The sequence below is a fragment of the Hypanus sabinus genome, chromosome 17, assembly GCF_030144855.1.
Source record: "Hypanus sabinus isolate sHypSab1 chromosome 17, sHypSab1.hap1, whole genome shotgun sequence".
NCBI classification, from domain to species: domain Eukaryota; kingdom Metazoa; phylum Chordata; class Chondrichthyes; order Myliobatiformes; family Dasyatidae; genus Hypanus; species Hypanus sabinus.
Window position 1 is genome coordinate 11,578,492 of NC_082722.1, and position 22,386 is coordinate 11,600,877.

The 22,386-nt window shown below is 41.0% G+C and overlaps 1 protein-coding gene across 4 annotated transcripts in view; it reads right to left on the minus strand.

Annotated features, from left to right (window-relative positions):
- Positions 1–694: 694 nt before the first annotated feature.
- Positions 695–22,386, minus strand: part of LOC132406684 (anillin-like) — a 72,767-nt gene continuing 51,075 nt past the window's right edge. For 3 of the 4 annotated variants that reach the window (XM_059992537.1, XM_059992536.1, XM_059992534.1), the window contains 6 exons: positions 22,074–22,183; positions 16,309–16,362; positions 15,583–15,669; positions 14,036–14,143; positions 13,088–13,260; positions 10,975–11,830 (listed from right to left, as the gene is read on the minus strand). In XM_059992537.1, the coding sequence (XP_059848520.1) occupies positions 11,707–11,830; positions 13,088–13,260; positions 14,036–14,143; positions 15,583–15,669; positions 16,309–16,362; positions 22,074–22,183 (656 nt within the window). In that variant the 3' untranslated portion in view covers positions 10,975–11,706. Of the gene's footprint in view, positions 824–10,974; positions 11,831–13,087; positions 13,261–14,035; positions 14,144–15,582; positions 15,670–16,308; positions 16,363–22,073; positions 22,184–22,386 lie in introns of those variants that run through there. The other variant, XM_059992535.1, reaches the window with a different exon arrangement.

A 22,386-nucleotide genomic window follows, 5' to 3' on the forward strand; every position in this document is an offset into this window, starting at 1 on the left:
CCAGGGAGGCAGCATACCATCCGAGACTCCTGATCTGCCCCCCTAACTATAGAGTCCCCTAAAACTATCGCTCTCTTCTCTTCCCTCCTCCCCTTTCTAGTTGAGGGTTCAACCTCTGTGCCAGAGGCAGGACCACTACAACTCATTCCTGGTAGGTCATCCTCATCAACAGTATCCAGTACGGTATACTTATTGTTAATGGGAATGGCCGCAGGGGTGCTCTGCTCTCTCTGCCTGCTCCCCCTGCCTCTCTGGACCGTCACCCATCTGCCTACTTCTTGCTTTTTTGGTGTGACTACCTCCTGATAACTCCTATCTATCTCTGCCTCTGCCTCCCGAATGATCCGTAGTTCATCCAGCTCCTGCTCCAACTCCCTAACTCGGGCTGATAGGAGCTGCAGCTGGACGCACCTTTTGCAGGTGTGGTCATCAGGGACAACTGTGTTGACCCTGACTTCCCACATACTGCATACGGAGCACACCACTGCTCTGACTGTCTCCCCCATACCTGAACTGGATTAATAGAATAAGTCTAAAAAGCACCTAGCGACCTTACCTTCTTCCCCTCAGCGAGCAATCACACAGGCTTGCCGAAGCCCAAGACTGCTTCCACGGACTCCGCTGCCCGCTCTGAAAAGAAGTCCTGCCTTTTAAAGTGCGCGCTCGACGCTGACGTCACTCGCGCCTGCGCAGTTCCCCCTCCTCCACAGGTATTGACCAGGTAGGCTTAAATCCTACCTGCACGGTCGAATTCTCCGAGCTCCCAGCTGAATCACAAGCTGTAACTTGCTCCCGATTCAAATGACCACTCTGAAAAGAAGTCCTGCAATGAGACAGGTAAGATTAACGATCTTGTATTCAGGGATCCTCTAGAAAGAGAGGTCATAGTATGATTGAATTTTGCATTCAGATGGAGGATGAAATAGATCTAAAACTAGTGTATTATGCTTGAACAAGGGAGACTACAACAGGATGAGGGAGGAGTTGGCTAATGTGGATTGGGAGCACAGGCTATTTGGTAGGACAGTTGAGGAACAGTGGAATACTTTCAAATAAATTTTTCACAGTGCTCAACAAAAGTATATTCCAGTCAAAAGTAAGGACAGTAAGTGTGGGGAGAACCAGCCTTGGATAACTAAGGAAATAAAAAATAGTATCAAATTAAAACCTCGTGTACAAAGTCGTAAAGAGTAGTGGGAGACTGGAGGTAACTAAACAAGAAATAAGGAAAGGGAAGATAGAGGATGAAAGTAAATTAGCACAAAATATAAAGCCAGATAGAAAAAGTTTTTATAAATATATAAAGTGGAAGAGGGTGGCTAAAGTCAACATAAGTCCCTTGGAAGATGAGAAAGGGAAGTTGATACTGGATGATAAGGAAATGGCTGAGGCATTGAACGACACGGTGGAGGACACGTCTAATATGCCAAAGAAGGATGTTATGGACAAAATGGGAGGTGAGGACCTTGATAAAATCACTGTCATTAAAGAGATAGTGATGAGCAAACTAGAGGGCCTGAAGGTAGATAAGTCCCCTGGTCCTGATCGGATGCATCCCAGGGTGCTGAAGGAATTGGTGGAGGTTATAGTAGATGAGTTGGTAATTATTTATCAAAACTCTAGAATGGGCAGGTCCCAGCAGATTGGAAAGCAGTAAATGTTGTGCAACTTTTTAAAAGGTGTAGGCAAAAGACGGGCAACTATAGGCCAGTTAGCTTTACATCTGTAGTCGGGAAAATGCTTGAAACTAATTAAACAGCAAAATATTTAGAAAGGAGTTTTAAAATATTTAGACAGATGCAGCATGGAGTCCGAAAGGACAGGTCCTGTTTGACACTGGAGTTCTTTGAGGACATAATGAGTGCAGTGAATAGAGGTGGAGGTCACATAGTTGCATTTCCAGAAAGTGTTCAATAAGGTGCACAAGAGACTTATAATAAGATATGGATGCATAGAGTTGGAGGAAGTGTATTGGCAGGGCTAGTGGACTGGTTAACCAATAGAAGGCAGAGTTGGTGTAAATGGGTGTTTCTCCGGTTGTCAGTCTGGCAAGTGTGGTGCCACAGGGGTCAGTACTGGGACCACAGCTGTTTACCATTAACACTGATGATTTGGAAGAGGGGACTGTGTAGTGTAGTAAAATTTACTGGTAACACTAAACTGAGTGAAAAAGTCAAATTGTACAGAGAATGGATAGTCTATACAGGTATATGGGTAGGTTAAGAGAGTGGGCCAAGGTCTAGCAGATGGAATACAATGTTGGTAAATGCGAGATCATGCACTTTGGAAGAAATAATAGAAGAGCAGATTATTATTTAAATGGTGAAAGATTGCAGTATGCTGTTGTGCAGAGGAACTTGGGAGTGCTTGTGCATAAATGGCAAAAAGTTGGCTTGCAGGTACAACAGGTTATTAAGAAGGCAAATGGAATATTGGCCTTCATTGCTAGAGGGATTGAATTCTAGAGCAGAGTGGTCATACTGCAACTATACGGGGTACTGGTAAGGCCACACCTGGTGTGCAGTTCTGGTCTCCATACTTGAAGGATATATTGGTTTTGGAGGCAGTGCAGAGGAGGTTCACCAGGTTGATTACAGGGACGAGGAGAGATTGAAACACAAAAATACAACTGCAGATGCTGTGGATCAAAGAATACGTACACAATGCTGGAAGAACTCAGCAGGTCAGGCAGTATCCGTGAAAAAAATAGCCAACATTTCGGGCCGAGAGTCTTGGCCCGAAACGTTGGCTACTCTTCTCATGGATGCTGCCTGACCTGCTGAGTTCTTCCAGCGTTGTGTACATATTATGAGGGGATCTTACAGAAACATATAAAATTATGAAAGGGATAGATAAGATAGAAGTAGGAAAGTTGTTTCCATTGGTAGGTGAGACTAGAACTAGGGGACATTGCCTCAAGATTCAAGGGAGATTTAGGACAGAGATGAGAAACTTTCCCAGAGAGTAGTGATTCTGTGGAATTCTCTGCCAGGGAAGCAGTTGAGGCTTCCTCACTAAATATATTTAAGAAACAGATAAGATTTCTACATAGGGAATTAAGGGTTATGGGGAAAAGGCAGGTAGATGGAGTTGTGTTTACGGACAGATCAGCCATGATCTTATTGAATGGAAAGGTGTAATAATAACAGTTGTACTGATGGGACACTTTAATTCCCCAAATATCAATTGGCATCTCCCTAGAGCGAGGGGTTTAGATAGGGTGGAGTTTGTTAGGTGTGTTCAGGAAGGTTTCTTGACATAGTACAGTATGTAGATAAGCCTGCAAGAGGAGAGGCTGTACTTGATTTGGTACTGGGAAATGAACCTGGTCAAGTGTCAAAGTGGGACAGCATTTTGGAGTTAGTAATCATAATTCTATCTTATTTACAAAAACATCGGAGAGAGGAACAGACAAGTTAGAAAAGTGTTTAATTGGAGTAAGGAGAATTATGAGGCTATCAGGCAGGAAATTGGAGCCTTAAATTGGAAACATTTTCAGGGTAAAGTACGGAAGAAATGTGGCAAATATTCAGGGGATATTTGAGTGGAGTTCTGTATAGGTATGTTCTGATGAGACAGTGAAGTTATGGTAGGGTACAGGAACCATGGTGTACAAAGGCTGTAATAAATCTAGTCAAGAAGAAAACAAGTTCAGAGAGCTAGGTAATGTTAGAGATGTAGAAGATTATAATGCTAACATGAAGGAGCTTAAGAAGGAAATTAGGAGAACTAGAAGGGGTCATGAGAAGGCCTTGCCAGGCAGAATTAAGGAATACCCCAAGGCATTCTACAAGTATGTGAAAAGCAAGAGGATAAGATTTTAAAGAATAAGACCTATCAAATGTGACACTGGTTAAGTGCATGGAACCGGAGGAAATAGCAAAGGTACTTAATGAATACTACGGAAAAGGATCTTAGTGATTGTAGTGATGACTTGCAACAGACTGAAAAGCTTGAGCAGGTAGATATTAAGAAAGAGGATGTGCTGGAGCTTTTGGAAAGTATCAAGTTGGATAAGTCGCCAGGACTGGACAAAATGTACCACAGGCTACTCTGGGAGGTGAGGGAGGAGATTGCTGAGCCTCTGGTGATGATCTTTGCATCATCAATGGGCACAGGAGAGGTTCCCAAGGATTGGAGAGTTGCGGATGTTGTTCCATTATTCAAGAAAGGGATTAGAGATAGCCCAGTGAGTCTTACGTCAGTGGTTGGTAAGTTGATGGAGAAGATCCTGAGAGGCAAGATTTATGAACATTGTGGAGAGTGGCCAGTGAAGGAGTGGAGATTTGAGGCTTTGACTCGAGAGGAAAGCGGCCAGTGAGTGAGTGAGTGGGCCAGTGAAGGAGTGGAATTTGAGGATTTGACTGGAGAGGCTTTGACGAGAAGAGGCAGAGGACCTCCAAGTGAGGTAAGGCCAGGTAAGTTCCTTTCAAAGAAGGAAGTTTCAAAAGTTGAGGCAAGTATTGGGTAGGTCATGGCAGCTGAGATTGGCCCCGTGGTTTGTTCTTTCTGCAGCATGTGGGAAATCAGGGATACTTCCAGTGTCCCTGATGACTGTGCGTGCAGATAGTGTGTCCAACTGCAGCTTCTGGCAGACTGCATTGAGTGTCTGGAGCTGTGATTGGATTCATACTGGAGCATCCGCGATGCTGAGAAAGTCGTGAATAGCACGTTCAGTGAGTTGACCACACCGCAGGTAAAGGCTACACAGACAGAAAGGGAAGGGGTGGCCACTAGACAGCGTAGCAGTAGGCAGGTAGTGCAGGAGTCCCCTGAGGTAATTTCCCTCCTAAACAGATGTACTGTTTTGGATACTGTTGGGGGAGATGTCTCATCAGGGGAAAGCAGCAGCAGCCGAATTCATTGCACCATGGGTGGCGCTGCGGTACAGGAGGGAAGGAAATGGAGTGGGAGAGCTATAGTGATAGGGGATTCGTTTCTGCGGCCGCAAACGAGACTCCAGAATGGTATGTTGCCTCCCTGGTGCAAGGGTCAAGGATGTCTCTGAGTGGCTGCAGGACATTCTGGAATGGGAGGGTGAACAGACAGTGGTCGTGGTGCACATAGGTACCAACGATATAGGTAAAAAACAGGATGAGTTCCTACAAGGTGAATTTAGGGAGTTAGGAGATAAACTAAAAAGGACCACAAAGGTAATAATCTCTGGATTACTACCAGTACCACGTGCTAGTCAGAGTAGAAATAGGAAGATATTTCAGATGAATATATGGCTTGAAAAATAGTGTGGGGGGAGGGATTCAAATTTCTGGGGCATTGGAACCAGTTCTGGGGGAGGTAGGACTGGTATAAACAGGACGGTCTGCACCTGGGCTGGACTGGAACCAATGTCCTAGGGGGAGCGTTTGCTACCGCTGTTCAGGAGGCTTTAAACTAATGTGGCAGGGGGATGGGAACAAGTGCAGAGAGACAGAGGGGTGTAAACTGAGGGTAGAAGCAAAAAGTAGTAAGATGAAAAGTAAAAGTGGCAGGCAGGCAAATCCAGGGCAAAAAGCAAAAAGAGCCACTTTTCAACATAATTGTAAAAGGGCTAAGAGTGTTGTAAAAACAAGCCTGAAGGCTTTGTGTGTCAATGCGAGGAGCATTCGTAATAAGGTGGATGAATTGAAGATTGAAGGTGCAGATAGTTATTAATGAATATGATATAGTTGGGATCACAGAGACATGGCTCCAGGGTGGCCAAGGATGGGAGCTCAACATCCAGGGATATTCAATATTCAGGAGGGATAGACAGGAAAGAAAAGGAGGTGGGGTAGCATTGCTAGTTCGGAGATTAATGCAATAGAAAGGAAGGACGTTAGTCTAGAGGATGTGGAATTGATATGGGTAGAGCTACATAACACTAAGGGGCAGAAAACGATGGTGGGAGTTGTGTACAGGCCACCAGATGAGTTTGGGGATGGCATTAAACAGGAAATTAGAAATGTGTGCAATAAAGGAACAGTAGTTATAATGGGTGACTTCAATCTACATATAGATTGGGTGAACCAAATTGGCAAGGGTGCTGAGGAAGAGGATTTCTTGGAATGTATGCGGGATGGTTTTCTGAACCAACATGTCGAGGAACGAACTAGAGAGCAGGCCATTCTAGATTGGGTATTGGGTATTGAGCAATGAGGAAGGGTTAGTTAGCAATCTTGTCGTGCGAGGCCCCTTGGGTAAGAGTGACCATAATAAGGTGGAATTCTTCATTAAAATGGAGAGTGACATAGTTAATTCAGAAACAAAGGTTCTGAACTTAAAGAAGGGTAACTTTGAAGGTATGGGATGTGAATTAGCTAAGATAGACTGGCAAATGATAATTAAAGGGTTGACGGTGGATATGCAATGGCAAGCATTTAAAGATCGCATGGATGAACTACAATAATTGTTCATCCCAGTTTGGCAAAAGAATAAACCAGGGAAGGTAGTGCACCCATGGCTGACAAGGGAAATTAGGGTTAGTATCAAGTCCAAAGAAGAAACATACAAATTAGCCAGAAAAAAATAGCACACCTGAGGACTGGGAGAAATTCAGAGACCAGCAGAGGTCGACAAAGGGCTTAATTAGGAAATGGAAAAAAGATTATGAGAGAAAGATAGCAGGGAACATAAAAACTGACTGTAAAAGCTTTTATAGATACGTGAAAAGAAAAAGACTGGTCAAGACAAATGTAGATCCTTTACAGTCAGAAACAGGTGAATTGATCACAGGGAACAAAGACCTGGCAGACCAATTGAATAACTACTTTGGTTCTGTCATCACTAAGGAGGACATAAATAATCTTCCGGAAATAGTAAGGGACCGAGGGTCTAGTGAGATGGAGGAACTGAGGGAAATACATGTTAGTAGGGAAGTGGTGTTAGGTAAATTAAAGGGATTAAAGGCAGATAAATCCCCAGGGCCAAATGGTCTTCATCCCAGAGTACTTAAGGAAGTAGCCCAAGAAATAGTGGATGCATTATTAGTGATGATTTTTCAAAACTCCTTAGATTCTGGATTAGTTCCTGAGGATTGGAGGGTGGCTAATGTAACCACACTTTTTAAAAAATGAGGGAGAGAAACCAGGGAATTATAGACCGGTTAGTCTGACATCGGTGGTGGGGAAAATGCTAGAGTCAGTTATCAAAGATGTGGAAAGAGGTGAAATCATCGGACAAAGTCAGCATGGATTTGTGAAAGGAAAATCATGTCTGACGAATCTTATAGAATTTTTTGAAGATGTAACCAGTAGAGTAGATGTGGTATATTTAGATTTTCAAAAGGCTTTTGACAAATCCCACACAGGAGATTAGTATGCAAACTTAAAGCACACGGTATTGGGGGTATGGTATTGATGTGGATAGAGAATTGGTTGGCAGACAGGAAGCAAAGAGTGGGAATAAACGGGACCCTTTCAGAATGGCAGGCAATGACTAGTGGGGTACCGCAAGGCTCAGTGCTGGGACCCCAGTTGTTTACAATATATATTAATGATTTAGACGAAGGAATTAAATGCAGCATCTCCAAGTTTGTGGATGACACGATGCTGTACGGCAGTGTTAGCTGTGAGGAGGATGCTAAGAGGATGCAAGGTGACTTGGATAGTTAGGTGAGTGGGAAAATTCATGGCAGATGCAATGATAAATGTGGATAAATGTGTGGTTATCCACTTCGGTTGCAAGAACAGGAAAACAGATTATTTGGATGGTGGCCGATTTGCAAAAGGGGAGATGCAACAAGACCTGGGTGTCATTGTACACCAGCCATTGAAGGTGGGCATGCAGGTACAGCAGGTGGTGAAAAAGGCAAATGGTACATTGTCATTCATAGCAAAAGGATTTGAGTACAGGAGTAGGGAGGTTCTATTGCAATTGTACAATGCCTTGGTGAGACCGCACCTAGAATATTGTGTGCAGTTTTGGTCCCCTAATCTGAGGAAAGACATTCTTGCCATAGAGGGAGTACAGAGAAGGTTCACCTGATTGATTCCTGGGATGGCAGTTCTTTCATATGAAGAAAGACTGGATCGACTAGGCTTATACTCACTGGAATCCAGAAGATTGAGTGGGGATCTTATTGAAACGTATAACATTCTAAAGGGATTGGACAGGCTAGATGCAGGAAGATTGTTTCCGATGTTGGGGAAGTCCAGAATGAGGGCTCACAGTTTAAGGACAAAGAGGAAGCCTTTTAGGACCGAATTGAGGAAAAACTTCTTCACACAGAGAGTGGTGAATCTGTGGAATTCTCTGCCACAGGCAACAGTTGAGGTCAGTTCATTGGCTATATTTAAGAAGAAGTTAGATATGGCCCTTGTGGCTAAAGGGATCAGGGGGTATGGAGAGAAAGCAGGTACAGGGTTCTGAGTTGGATGATCAGCCATGATCATACTTAATGGTGGTACAGGCTCGAAGGGCTGAATGGCCTCCTCCTGCACATATTTTCTATGTTTCTATTTGGAGAGGTATAATATGATTAGTAGTCAGCATAGCTTTGTAAAGGGCAGGTCGTGCCTTACGAGCCTGATTGAATTTTTTGAGGATGTGACTGAACACATAGATGAAGGAAGAGCAGTAGATGTAGTGTATATGGATTTCAGCAAGTCATTTGATAAAGATACCCTATGCAAGGCTTACTGAGAAAGTAAGGAAGCATGGGAACCAAGGTGACATTGCCTTGCGGATCCAGAATTGGCTTGCCCACAGAAGGCAAAGAATTGTTGTAGGTGGGTCATATTTTGCATGGAGGTCAGTCATTAGTGGAGTGCCTCAGGGATCTGTTCTGGGACCCTTGCTCTTTGTGATTTTTATTAATGTCCTGGATGAGGAAGTGGAGGGATGGGTTAGTAAGTTTGCTGATGACACTACGGTTGGAGGTGGTGTGGATAGTGTGGAAGGCTGTCAGAGGTTACAGCAAGACATTGATAGGATGCAAAACTGGGCTGAGAAGTGGCAAATGGAGTTCAACCCAGCTAAGTGTGAGGTGGTTCATTTTGGTAGGTCAAATATGATGGCAGAATGTAGTATTAATCGTAAATCTCCTGGCAGTTTGGAGGATCAGAGGGATCTTGGGGTCTGAGTCCTTAGGACTCAAAGCAGCTACACAGATTGATACTGGTTAAGAAGGCGTATGGTGTATTGGCCTTCATCAATCGTGGAATTGAATATAGGAGCCAAGATGTAATGTTGCAGCTATATAGGACCCTGGTCAGACCCTACTTGGGAGTATTGTGCTCAGTTCTGGTTGCCTCACCACAGGAAGGATGTGGAAGCCATAGAAAGGGTGCAAAGGAGATTTACAAGGATGTTGCCTGGAGTGTGCCTTATGAGAACAGGTTGAGTAAACTCAGCCTTTTCTCTTTGGAGTGAAAGAGGATGAGAGGTGACCTGATAGAGGTGTATAAGATGATGAGAGGCATTGATCATTTGGATAGTCAGAGGTTTTTTCCTATGCCTGAAATGGTTGCCACAAGAGGGCACAGTTTTAAGGTGCTGAAGAGTAGGTACAGAGATGTCAGGGGTAAGTGTTTTTTTTTTACTCAGAGTGGTTAATGTGTGGAATGGGCTGCCAGCAACAGTGGTGGAAGCAGATACGATGGAGTCCTTTAAGAGGCTTTTAGATAGATACATGGTGTTTAGTAAATTAGAGGGCTATGGGTAAGCCTAGTAATTTCTAAGGTAGAGATACATTTGGCACAACTTTATGGGCCGAAGGGCTTGTATTGTGCTGTAGGCTCTCTATGAGTGGCGAGGCAGCTTCCATGGGCTGGATAGCCTACTCCTGCTTGTATTTCTTACGGTCTTATGAAATATGGTTGTTCAAGAGGTCAGAATTGGGAATGTGGAGATAAAATATAACTCAGGCAATTTGAAAGCAAGGATGGGTTGGTGCTTAATTGGGGATCATTTAACTTAGCAAACAATGATTGGAACTTGGTGCAGTTTTGAGAGCAAATGAGGCCAGTCTATGATGATCTAGTTTACAACTGCAAGCATTTAAGGGTTGGAGTTGAGACATGAAAAATAAACTTGTTTTTATTTTATTGAGATGCAGCACAGAAAATACCCTTCCTGCCACACTGCCCAGCAATGGGGCAGCACTAGGCCCAGTTCCTGCTGCTGCTTGTGAGGAGTTTGTTTTTCTAGTGAGTTTCTTCCCATATTCCAAAGATGTATCAGTTGGCAGGCTAATTGGTCACTGTAAATTGGCCCTATGCAGTTGTATGTCAAAAAAAATCCCACTTTAACCCTAGCCAATTTACAATGACCAATTAACCTATCCAGTACATCTTTAGATTTGAGAGGAAACCCACAGGGAAGACATACAAATTCCTCACTATATGAAAAGTCTCCTGCAGAGGAAGTAAACCATTATTATATTACCTCAAGCTATATCATGTCAAATTTATCCCTCAGCATAAAATATGACAAACTGCTACAGTGCCCTGTATTTCACATTTTGGAATGAAATTTAGTGGGAACCAAAAAACTATAGTGTGTTTATAGTGTTTGCTTAGGATATTAGCTAAGGTACATTGGAATGAGTCATGAATTGTGACTCCACCCTTTCTCATAGCATCAGTATTGTCTGTAATTGGGTTAATCTACTTTTGAATTAAGTGCACTTGCAGTTCCAAAGTAGAAGACAGTGAGCATTGTTGTTGTAATTAAACAGCATGTCCTAGTATCAATCAAGCAGGACAATAAACCTTTGCTGGACAACAATGAAATCTGTCCATTGCTTTTTATATTCATTTTGAACCCATCTTTATTTTTCCCACTTTCCATCCACCTTGCCTTACACCATTTCCTTGCATCTTTCTCAACTTGTTAAATATTATAGTAATGAACATTCATCGACCCAAACTGCACTTCACTCCACAAACCAAATGACAAGCAGTTGCAGTGTTTGATTAACTATTGCTAAACTATTTTCTGAAACCAGAATTCACAGTTCAAAGAAATTCAAACTAAGTAAATAAGACAAATATTTAAACGTGTGCTTTATTTGTAATGAATTACATGTATACAAGAGTTAGGACCTTTTAGAAATCGCAGAAGGATAGAAACATTTCAGATTACAGTACTAATATGCAAAGTTAAATGTTGCAAAGATGTTGAGATTAAAAAATATGTTCTTGGTGATTAATTGAAAGTTTTTTGAAAAAATTATTTCTTCATCCACTCATTAACTCTGAACTAGAACAGGTAACACTTTTGAGGGGGCATATACAAGTCCTAGTTTTAATTCCAGGACTGATCTATCAAAAATAATATATCCACATTTTTAGTAATGGCCTAAAAAAATTGACATCCTCAAAGTATATCAAGAGTAGCAATGAAGGGGAAAACTGCTAAATCAGAGCCGACAACAATCATGTAGAGTCAATAGCACTGATCTGGAAGGTTACTTTGGCATTCTTAGCACTACACATTGGGAGAATGCTAACTTAAAGTAACCTGGAATTTCATGGACTTTGTTCATAATTTGCACATAATACACAATACAAATTCAAGCTTGAAAATTGCTTGGAGTAAAAAATAAGAGTTCAAGACAATATATATTTTTTACATAAACATTTGGATTAATTTCAGTTAGTAATAGCAGCAAATAATAGTGATTGATATACAGTCAACTACTTGCAAAGCACTTAAATGTAAAATGTAGTAACTCTGATCCCATTTCTTGTCATGAGAATGGCTCACCGGTTGAAGTGTCAGCCATATTCAGATTCTATCACTGTGTGCTGATTGTTGTGTCTGCTGCCATGTTCTGAGATTGATCAGGGCTTGGTTAAGCTTCTCTATCCATTGATTCCTCTCTTCCTTTGTGTCAGCTGACAGCCAGTATCTGCAATTATACCAGGTTAAAAGTGATTTATTTAGAGGTACTTCACAGGATAGGCCCTTCTGCATGCTACTCAACAACCCCCGATTTAACCCTAGCCCGATCATGGGACAATTTACAATGACCAATTAACCTTTGGCTGTGGGAGGAAAGCAGAGCACCCTGAGGAAACAGTCATTGGGAGATGATGGAAGGAACTGAACCTAGGTCGCTGGCACTTTGAAGTGTTTTGCTAATCACTAAGCTACTGTGCTGCGTGTTATGGGTCACATGTAGAGAATACAAATTCTTCATTAGAATAGTTAAATGAGATTTGAACAAAGTCTATTTCTTGCTGGCCTCAGACACTCCACAAATGGCAAACAGTTGTGGAGTGTTATTTGCCTCACAGCAACAGCAACTTAGTTCAATACAGACTGTAGTTTACATGTTCTGTGGCCACGTAGGTTTCTTTCATGCTACTTTCCTCCCATGTACCAAAAAAATGCCAGTTGTGGGTGGCTGAGTGATAGAATCTGGAGATAATGTGGGAGAATAAACAGGATTCATATAAATGAGTCGCTTATTGTCCAATTTTTGCACTTTAATGCTCAATAAATGAAGTGATGCTCCATGTCCTTATACTTCAGGAACAGGTGTCAGCCAACAATATTTAATAAATCAAAAATGAGTCTCTTAAATTTCAGATTACTTTGAACCTATGGTACTTTAAGATTTATTGAGCCTTTGATGTACTGATTTTTTATTTAATTCAGTGCCAGCAAAATAAAATCCAAGAAATAGCACCCACAAAAGATGCAACAGGACTTTGTCTGAACTACCTCAAATATCCAAATCCAGTGGCACAATCAGCACCGACATCCCAACAAGATTTAGTGAGCTCACTGGAGCAGGTGATGTCTATGTGTTCAGTAATTGGAGTGGGATTTAAAATGTCTTTTACTACCATCCAACTATTATGAATGACAAGGTGGCAACACGGTGTCTCCCATTAACTGACAGCTATGAAGTTGAAATATTCTAAAAACAAAAAAATTAATGAATCACAAGACCCAAATATTTAGTGTAGGTTATCAGTTTGTTCAGAAATTTGGAGGCAAAGTCAAGCTGGCCAGGCATCATCTTTCTCCAACGTTAGGAGGGACTTGAGATTAAGTAAAAATATAATGGCATCTTTTTGGGAAGCAGAACCTTCGGGGGGGTGGGGGGGAAGAAAGAGAAACCATTCAGCATTAACTCACAACAGCTAATGAGACTTACTTAATAAAGCAGAGATTGTTATGACACTGAACAGTTAGACTTTCACAATCATCTTTCGACTGAGGTCGTGTTGTGATCATCTCCAAGGTTTTAGGCCTGGAACAGAACTCACGACTGGCAGGTTCAATCTTCTCCATGGTGCAGTCAGCCAAGTTAATACAGCCAAAAGGTTTCTGGATAAAATGATGTGTATTCATGTCATTATACAAGTTTGTAGTATTTTTAAAAAATAATGAAATTGTTGTCACACTACAGTTTCTTAATAGTAGACATTTGAGCTGAAACTCAGTAGATAGAGACTGCACATTATAAAGCAGCAACTCCTTGAGATTTAGAGAAAACCTCAATAGAAAGCAAATCTTTAACTAATTACTACTTGTTTACCACACTAAAAACCACAAATCAGTTCTTTAGTGTACTGGTATAATATACCAGGTATTTGTACAGTATGGAAATACACTGATTAGTAGGGAAAAAATCTTAAATAAAAAGAATATGATGTTGGTGAGTTAACAGATTTAGCCAGAACAGGGAAATTTGTTCATTTTCAAGGTCTGAAGAGCATAATCAATCATAAGTGGTTGCCATTAAATTGCTTATGGGCATGGACAGACACAATTGTGTCAGACACTGGCTGGCTAACCTGTTGTCTATTCAGAACATTAGGTAAATATTTCAATACAGAAAGTTAGTGTTGCCAGTACCTTACCGCTGTTGAAACTAGCTTATCAAGGAAGGAAATAAAATTAAAACTTAGCTAGTTAATTTGATCATGTGTGTTCAGCAAATTAGCTTCCTAAACAGAAGCAGTACATAGAGAACTTTCACAATCATTACCCTTAAACAAAATAAATAAATCAGCAATTCCACTTAATTTTGAAATGGGAAAAGCATCCAAATGATTTGGGTAGAGTACATCTGTAATGTTAAAAATACATATTATATCACCTTGTGTTTCACTTCATTGGGGTAAGTCCAATAGGAAAGCACGTCGCCAGAAAGCACAAACCATCGACGATGCCATGCACCAAACCCACTCACATCCTGAAATATTGTCTGGGGGAGGGGGAAAAATTAGTGTTTGAAATTAAGTCCAGCCATATTCAAGATACAGGAAACTGGCAAGGCAATGTGAAATCATTCTCATTATATTACTTGGTCAACAATACAAGACAAATTTACTAGTGGACGTGCATAGCATATAGGGGAACACCTCACAGCATTGCTGTTTCATATACAGTCAGCCCTCCTTATTCGCAAGGGATTGGTTCCGGGACCCCTCGCGGATACCAAAAACGTGAATGCTCAAGTCTCTTATTCAACTTGTCTCAATGCAGTGGACCTTAGGACCCAGCAGAACCCCAGACCTCATTTAACCTGTCTTAGTGCGGTGGACATTAGGACCCAGCGGCAGAGCTCTGAATCTGCAGTGTTTCTGTTCATAAAAATAATCGCGATTGAAAATAAAGTGGAAATAATAAAGTGATCGGAAAGAGGTGAAAAGCCATCAGTCATTGGAAAAGCATTAGACTATAGGCAATCAACGATCGGAACAATTTTAAAGGATAAAGTGAGAAAGGCCCTGCCCCAATGAAAGCTACAATTATTACTAAGCAACAGAGTGGTTTAATTATTGGGTTTTGGGATTTGGGTTTTTGATCCTCCACAACAACCAGGCATGGATGGACAGCACGCTCGGAAGTGGTCTGTCACTGGATTGAACTCAGGAACTTCCATTCCCAAGCCCAGCACCGAAACATACGTACTTAAGTGTTTCATATGCATAGAAAGGCGAAATATATACTATATACCAAGACAAACATTTGACGAACTGACGCTAAATAATACCGGATGTACCTGTTCCAACTTAGTAAGAAAATTTCCAATTTTTTTCGATCCCAATCCACGATAACCTACGCTCATCCTCCCATATACTTTAAATCTCTAGATTACTTATAATACCTAATATAATGTAAATGCTATGTAAAATAGTTGTTATACTGCATTGTTTATGGAATAATGACAAGAAAAAAATCTATACATGCTCGAACAACAAGTGCTGGAAGAGCACTTCTAGGTTTTCTCGATTTGCGGTTGGTTGAATTCGCGCATGCGGAACGTGTGGATAAGGAGGGCCGACTGTACATTCTTTTACAGATGCTTGGCAGACTGAGCAGCAGATTGGGAAGTCAATAGTTTCTTGTCTAAAATAATTTCATCTCTATGAAGATGCCATGGTAGTACAGCAGTTAGCACTGTGCTAGTATAACCCAGGGCTTTTGGAGTTCAATTCCAGCACCATTTGTATGTACATTTTCCCCCCAGTCTGCTTCATTCTCTACCCACAGTCCAAAGATGTACTGCTTAGTAAGTTAATTCATCATTGAAAACTGTCCTGTGTTAAATAGGTAGGTGTGGCCAGAAGGGCCTGTTCTGTGCTGTATCTCTAAAATACAAAATAACTGAAGGTATTCAAAACAATAATCAGTAATTACCAAGAATCCTGAATGCTCAACAGAGGAGTTAAAATGGCACTGCAACTTCAAATAGATGCCACCTTCAAGGGGAGAAAGGAATGGAACCTGCATTTGGTTTGAGATGAGTTAGTATTTCATAACTAAATTTTACAATATAGTTCCATATATTAAACTCCCAAACAATGAAAAAAAAATCAAACACCTGACACACTGGCGACATAATTGTATAGCTTAAATGTTAACCACATTGCAAGTAATCAGAGTCAAGATTTCAGATACACAAGTGTCATAACAGGGAAGCAAGCAGTAGCTTAGTTGGTAGGAAACTTATGCACTACACACTTGCTATCATTGAGAATATAGAAAGCAGAACCATGCGGAGACAAGCTAGAAGTGGGAGAGGAAATTCTAGCCAGATGGATCAGCTACATCTACATTGCACAAAGCTGTAGTTTGGACTAGAAAATACATGTGAATTGTCCATTTCCACATATTCCAAATCACAATTTAGTGTATTGTACAAAATGTCAGATGTTCAATTGGCTTAAGAGCCACTACCGTAAGAGACCGAAATATCAGAACAAATAACTCAAGTTATTTAAACCACATAATGCACTATATACAAGTGCTCTAAGTGGGCATTGGTAAAGGATGCTGATGACTGACTAGCAGACAATCCAGAAATATTTTCTAGTCGCAAACTAAAGCCATGATACATAGTAAAGCCTAACAATTTGTAACCACCTTATTCTGAAACTCATCTCCAAGCAGTTGCCTGACTTTTCCATCAAGCTTCATCTATGGTAAAGAACACAAGTACAAATTAATTGATATTTACATCTTAAATTATCTGAGTGAAAAAAGAGGAACCAATGGATAGCACTTGAAACAAGTTCCTTCATGCTTCACAGCTCATTTGTAGCTCAATTAAGTGAATGAGCAAAATGAACAGAGAGCATTTGCCAGTGACCAGTTGAGAAGAGCACGTCAAAGCAGCCATTTCCTTTAGAGGAAGCTCAAAGACCAGGTCCAGTGAAAATCCATTTCTTGTTTGTACCCAACATTGCTTTGATACTAATTGCAAACTTAAATTTAGTCAAATTCCATAAAAGCACAACATGTGCAGGGATTCTAGCAAATTCTAAATTCAGTTTATTCTTTTAATAAATAGTGTAAATCCAATTTTGTGCAGTAAACAAAATGGATATTTGTTCAGCAGGATCTCCCATACAAGGGCATCAGAACTTACTTTAAAATTAGGTTTTTATCTAAATTGTAAATCAGTTATTTCAGGATGAAAATTCTAGTGATAATGTAATTGAAAGAGACTTCGGATAATGATGAGAATCAACTTATTTGATTACCCCAGTTCAAAATATGGAGTTAGGAACCTCAGTAAGAATTTATAGCTGCCAGATGAAGTAGTAAATGCAGGCTCACTTTTAACATTTAATAGAAACTTGGATAGGTACATAGATGAGAGGTATATGGAGGGATATGGGCCAGGTGCAGGTCAGTGGGACTAGGCAGAAAAATGGTTCAGCACAGCCAAGGAGGGCCAAAAGGCCTGTTTCTGTGCTGTAATGTTCTATGGTTCTATATTTTAATGTGAAATAGATGAACCTGTAGGGCAACAATCTCCGCAATTCAAAAAATCATTGTTCAGTTTAGATCTTAACAGGTATTATAATGTACGAGATAAGAATTGCCTGTACCTTTCACAGAAGGCACACTACTCACTTTTAGATTTGCGTCAAGGAAAAAATATCAGCACAACTGTAACATGACTATAGGAGCAGCAACAAAACAGTTCTTATTTCACCACTAACAAATAGGACAGAATTATTTTCTTCAATTTGTTAGCAAATTGATGAGGCGCTATCGTGTGAATAGCGAGAGGCTCTTTCCCAGGGCTGAGATGGCTAGCACGAAAGGGCACAAGTTTAAGGTGATTGGAAGTAGATACACAGGAGATGTCAGGGGTAAGTTGTTGTTGTTTATAATATATATAAATAAATAAATAAATAAATAAATAAATAGAGTGGTGAGTGCGTGGAATGCGCTGTCGGCGACGGTGGTGGAAACGATAATGATAGGGTCTTTTAAGAGAGTCCTGGATAGGTACGTGGAACTTAGAAAAATAGAGGGCTATGGGTAACCCTATGTAATTTCAATAGTAAGGACCTGTTCAGCACAGCTTTGTGGGCCGAAGGGCCTTATTGTGCTGTAGGGTTTCTATGCTTCTAAAAACAATTAAACTGCTGGATGGCATGGGAGCCAACCAAGTTAGGGAAAAGTGAACAAAGTATTAGTGGTGGCAAGATATAGTCAGGGATGAGAATACTGTTTTGAAGCCACTTAAAGATCTTTGAGGAATTAGCAACATTCAGAAACTAACGCTATGTTGGACAATATATACAAATATACAGCGAATCTCTTAATACCAACGTTGTAGGTTTGTAGTGATGCTAATGGGCCATCAGTAACGAACAGTCCACATATACCAAGGAAAGCAGTGTTTCTCATGTGGGGTGTCTTGTCAATTAGGACAGAATTAAGGAAAATTTCCCCTCATATGGTGGTAGTAAATATTTTCATTTTCTGCCCAAGGGGTTCTAGAGGCTCAATAGCAAACACATTCAAAGCTGATCAGAAGATTAGCTGCTAAGTGAACCAAGAGTCTGCAGACAGGTGACAGAGACAATAATTCAGCAGGCATGGAAAAGGCCAGATAACTTGCTCCTGCTTTTACCCAGTGTTCTGACTGCAGCGAGAATAAATACTGCATAGCTTGTGTAATATCAACTACAACAATACATGACCTAAGGAGAAGTTAGTGAACATGCAGAGGCTTGGAGGTTGTTGACTATGTTCATCATAAAATGGAAATGGTGGAAGAGTGAGGGAAAACTACAGCATATCCCTGAATAACTTTCATTCTGATATTTGCATTCGTTGGCTCATTGTTTGAGAACAAAACAATGAGACAATGAGACAACTGGACAGGCAGAACTTCTGCCTGCACACACAACAATGAGGCAAAGTGGCAAGAAAGGCGCTAAACAAATTCTGGTTCTGAAGACAATTACAATAGAAGAGAGATTTTTTTTCAGGCTAGTAATATGAAAATTGAGGAAACACCAAGACTGTAAAAGCAATCATACAGACATGGGTCCAGATGTATATCATGCGTTTTCAGTCCGAGCTCAAGATGGGAGTTACAGTATCTAGTGACCTAGCGAACCCTCTTAGGTCAATTGCCAGAGATAGTGAATAAAATGAATCTTATTTGGAACAAAGAAAACCACAAGCAGAACAATACAGTCTTAAAACAAGACTTAATTTTGCTTCACTTACTTTGCAACTACTTGAAAACCAGTCAAAGAGCTAACATTATTTCAATGGCTAGATCTTCCATTGTCTGAAGTACATTGATTCTGCCAGCTCATAGCTGGGGGCAATGTCTAAATGAGGAGGCTACTCCATTACTGTGTGCCAGGTCTTTCTGTTCAAATGGTGCAGTTAGTCTTTGATGGATGTTGACCAACTTCAGCACCTACCTCTCCCGGTGCTTTCAGGAGGTTTCAAAGCAAGATTCACTGGATGTGTATACAAGCTCACGTAGCACCCATTGAGCACTGCTCCTTGGGCTTCTGGCTAAGCCAAGAGTTAGACAGCATCTGGACTGCAGTGATATTTGGGTGGGAATTGGTGTTGTATTTGCTCAGTTTTCCTCTTCCATCTGAACTCAGTCCTCCTTCAGTATCTTGGCATTATCCTATGGGGAGGTGGGCACCCTCAGCCCCTTTCTAATCTGAAACTTTATAGCTGAAATAAGAGTGAATAACCCACAAGAAAACACCAATATACATTTTCCTCCGGAGCTTCAGCAGAACATGCATCCTGCTAGATGTACTACTCCATGTGGATATCATCTAGTTCACCATGTTGATGAACTTGCAGCCAAGATATTCATATGCAGAGGTCTATTAGAGCTCAGTATCACAGTGGAAGCTGTTTGTTAATCTCCCAACATGAAAAGCCATTAAGTGAATGTTAAGTGCCAGCAGCTTAGATGATTTTAGCCCACAAAAAAGTACATTAATATTAGTATTTGCTACATCAAGTAAACTTTATTCACCATTATCAACCAGCGTATGGCTGAAATAGATTCAGATTGGTTTCAGCATCTCTGGAAATGGATTTGCACCAGTCCACAGAACAGTTTATTTCACATCTACACCTTGAGTATAGTTTTTGTGAATCAAGTAATGAATTAAATTCTCTTTGTGAAGTTGGGCTCCTTTTTGAAGACTGGGACACCTTCAGTCCAAACAAAATAATTGGGACTTAGAAACTGGTGGCTAACTATTTAAATATGAAGATTTTCCTAAAATTCTGAGCATGCCATTAATCTTACCACAGGTCACCAACCTCCATGCAGAATATGACCCGTCCACAACCACTCTGATTCCTAAGGTAGTCCTAACCGTAGGGTATTAGTGGGGACGAGCTCCCACTGCTAAATAAATGCGTCGGGTTGTTTCTGGTGGTGGGAGAGACAATCACGTTTCACTGGACAGCTACCGCCCGCCGCAAGCTGGGCAGCCCCCAGCCAATAAAGGTGCCACATTCATGCTTCCTCATTGTGTGCATGGGAACAATGGATTATTCCACAAAGAGCTGACTGTAACTACTACACCAGACAAGAAAGAAAACAAATCAACTACAACAACACCCCTCAAGTTGGGATGTTGGAATGTCTGCACTATGATGAATGTACTTGACCAAAACCTCAAGGATATCCACTTATCTGTCTCCCGAGGCCCCAATGTGATTACTTGCCTATAGCTCCTATCTATCACCTCCTCCCTCTCCTTGACCAGATGAAATACACTGAGCTGCATTTCCAGTTCCCCAACACGGTCCCCACAGAGCTGCAGCTCGACGCACCTGGCGCATCATGTCGGATCCCAGATCCCACTCAACCCCATACACCTGCCTTCTTGACAGATAAGTGGGTAATAATCAGGTGAGAGTCAGATGCTAGAGTGTAACCTAATCTCCTGTGTGGGACTTTGTCAAAAGCCTTTTGAAAATCCAAATATACCACATCCACTGGTTCTCCCCTATCCACTCTACTGGTTACATCTTCAAAAAATTCTATTAGATTCATCAGACATGATTTTCCTTTCACAAATCCATGCTGACTTTGTCCGATGATTTCACCTCTTTCCAAATGTGCTGTTATCACATCTTTGATAACCGACTCTAGCATTTTCCCCACCACCAATGTCAGACTAAAAGTGCAGGAAATGTCATCTTCAACCTTAAATCTACCCAGACTTGGCCTCCACACCAGTCTGTGACAAAGCATTCCACAGATTCACTACTCTTTATCCTTATCAATGTTCTGAAAAGGTCTCCTCAATTTTGAGGCTGTGCCCTCTAGTTCATGACACCCCTACCACAGGAAACATCCTCTCCACATCTACCCTATCTAATCCTTTCAACATTTGGTAGGTTTCAATCAGATCTCCCCTGCATTCTTCTGAATCCCAGTGAGTACAGGCCAAAAGCTCCGCATACGTTAACCCCTTCGTTCCCAGAAATCATCATGAACTCTTCTGGACTCTCTAATGACAACACCTCCTTTGAGATATGGAACCCAAAACTGTTGACAGTACTTCAAGTGCTGCCTGACTAGTGTCTTATGAAGCCTCAGCATTATCTCCTTGCTTTTATATTTTATTCCCCAAAATAAATGCAGACATTGCATTTGCCTTCTTTACCACAGACTTAACCTGTAAATTAACCTTCTGGGAGTCTTGCATGAGGACTCCAAGTCCCTCTGCACCTCTGATGTTTGAGCATTCTCCTCATTTAGATAATAGTCCACACAATGGTTCCTTTTACCAAAACCATACATTTCCCAACACTGTATTCCATCTGCCACTTTTTTGCCCATTCTTCCAATTTGTCCAAGTCCTGCTGCAATCACTTTGCTTCCTCAGCTCTACCTACTCCTTCATCCATCATATCATCTGCAAACCTTCCCACAAAGCCATCAATTCCATTATCCAAATCATTGACAAAATGTGAAAAGTGGCGGTCCCAATACTGACTGAGGAACACCACTAGTCAAAAACAAAATAATCTACCAATTTGTAAAGCAAGCAAGAAACAGGACAAAAATCCATGCAGATAACAGACACACACACACTCGTAATCAACCCAATTAAAATCATACTTTAAAATCAAAAACTCCTGTAGCTTTGTTGATCACCTACCTGTAGCGAGTTCCTGACCAGAACAAAGTGAATCCAGTCTAGAAACACCTAAAACAGCCATATTATTATACTGATCTTTCGTCTTAGCTGGCAAATCTACAGCAAAGCACTCACAACAATTAAGGATTGAAGGTCTTCACTGAAGCTGAAGATTATGGTCTTTAATTATTCCCTTAAGCATTAATGCATTAACAACTTGTTCACAAACCCAAGACTTACTTTGTCCAATGCAAACTTCTCTTTGCCCAGAGATGCTAGAGTAATTGTGTGAGACCCAACCAGTACAAACTTACTGGCGCGAATTGAACGGCTGACAGTAGGACTAGCTCCTGTAAAGCAAAGGACAAGTGTTAAGCAGGTATTGATGCAAATACTAAAGGCCCAATTACATTTGAACTAGGGGAGAGAATGCCAAACCAAGGATGGTGGGAATGAGGCTCTATTTAAAAAATTGAATAAAAAATTTCCATACAATGATATTTTTAAGGGTTATGGATACAAGATCGGTGGGGTGGGGGTGGGGAAGAAGAGA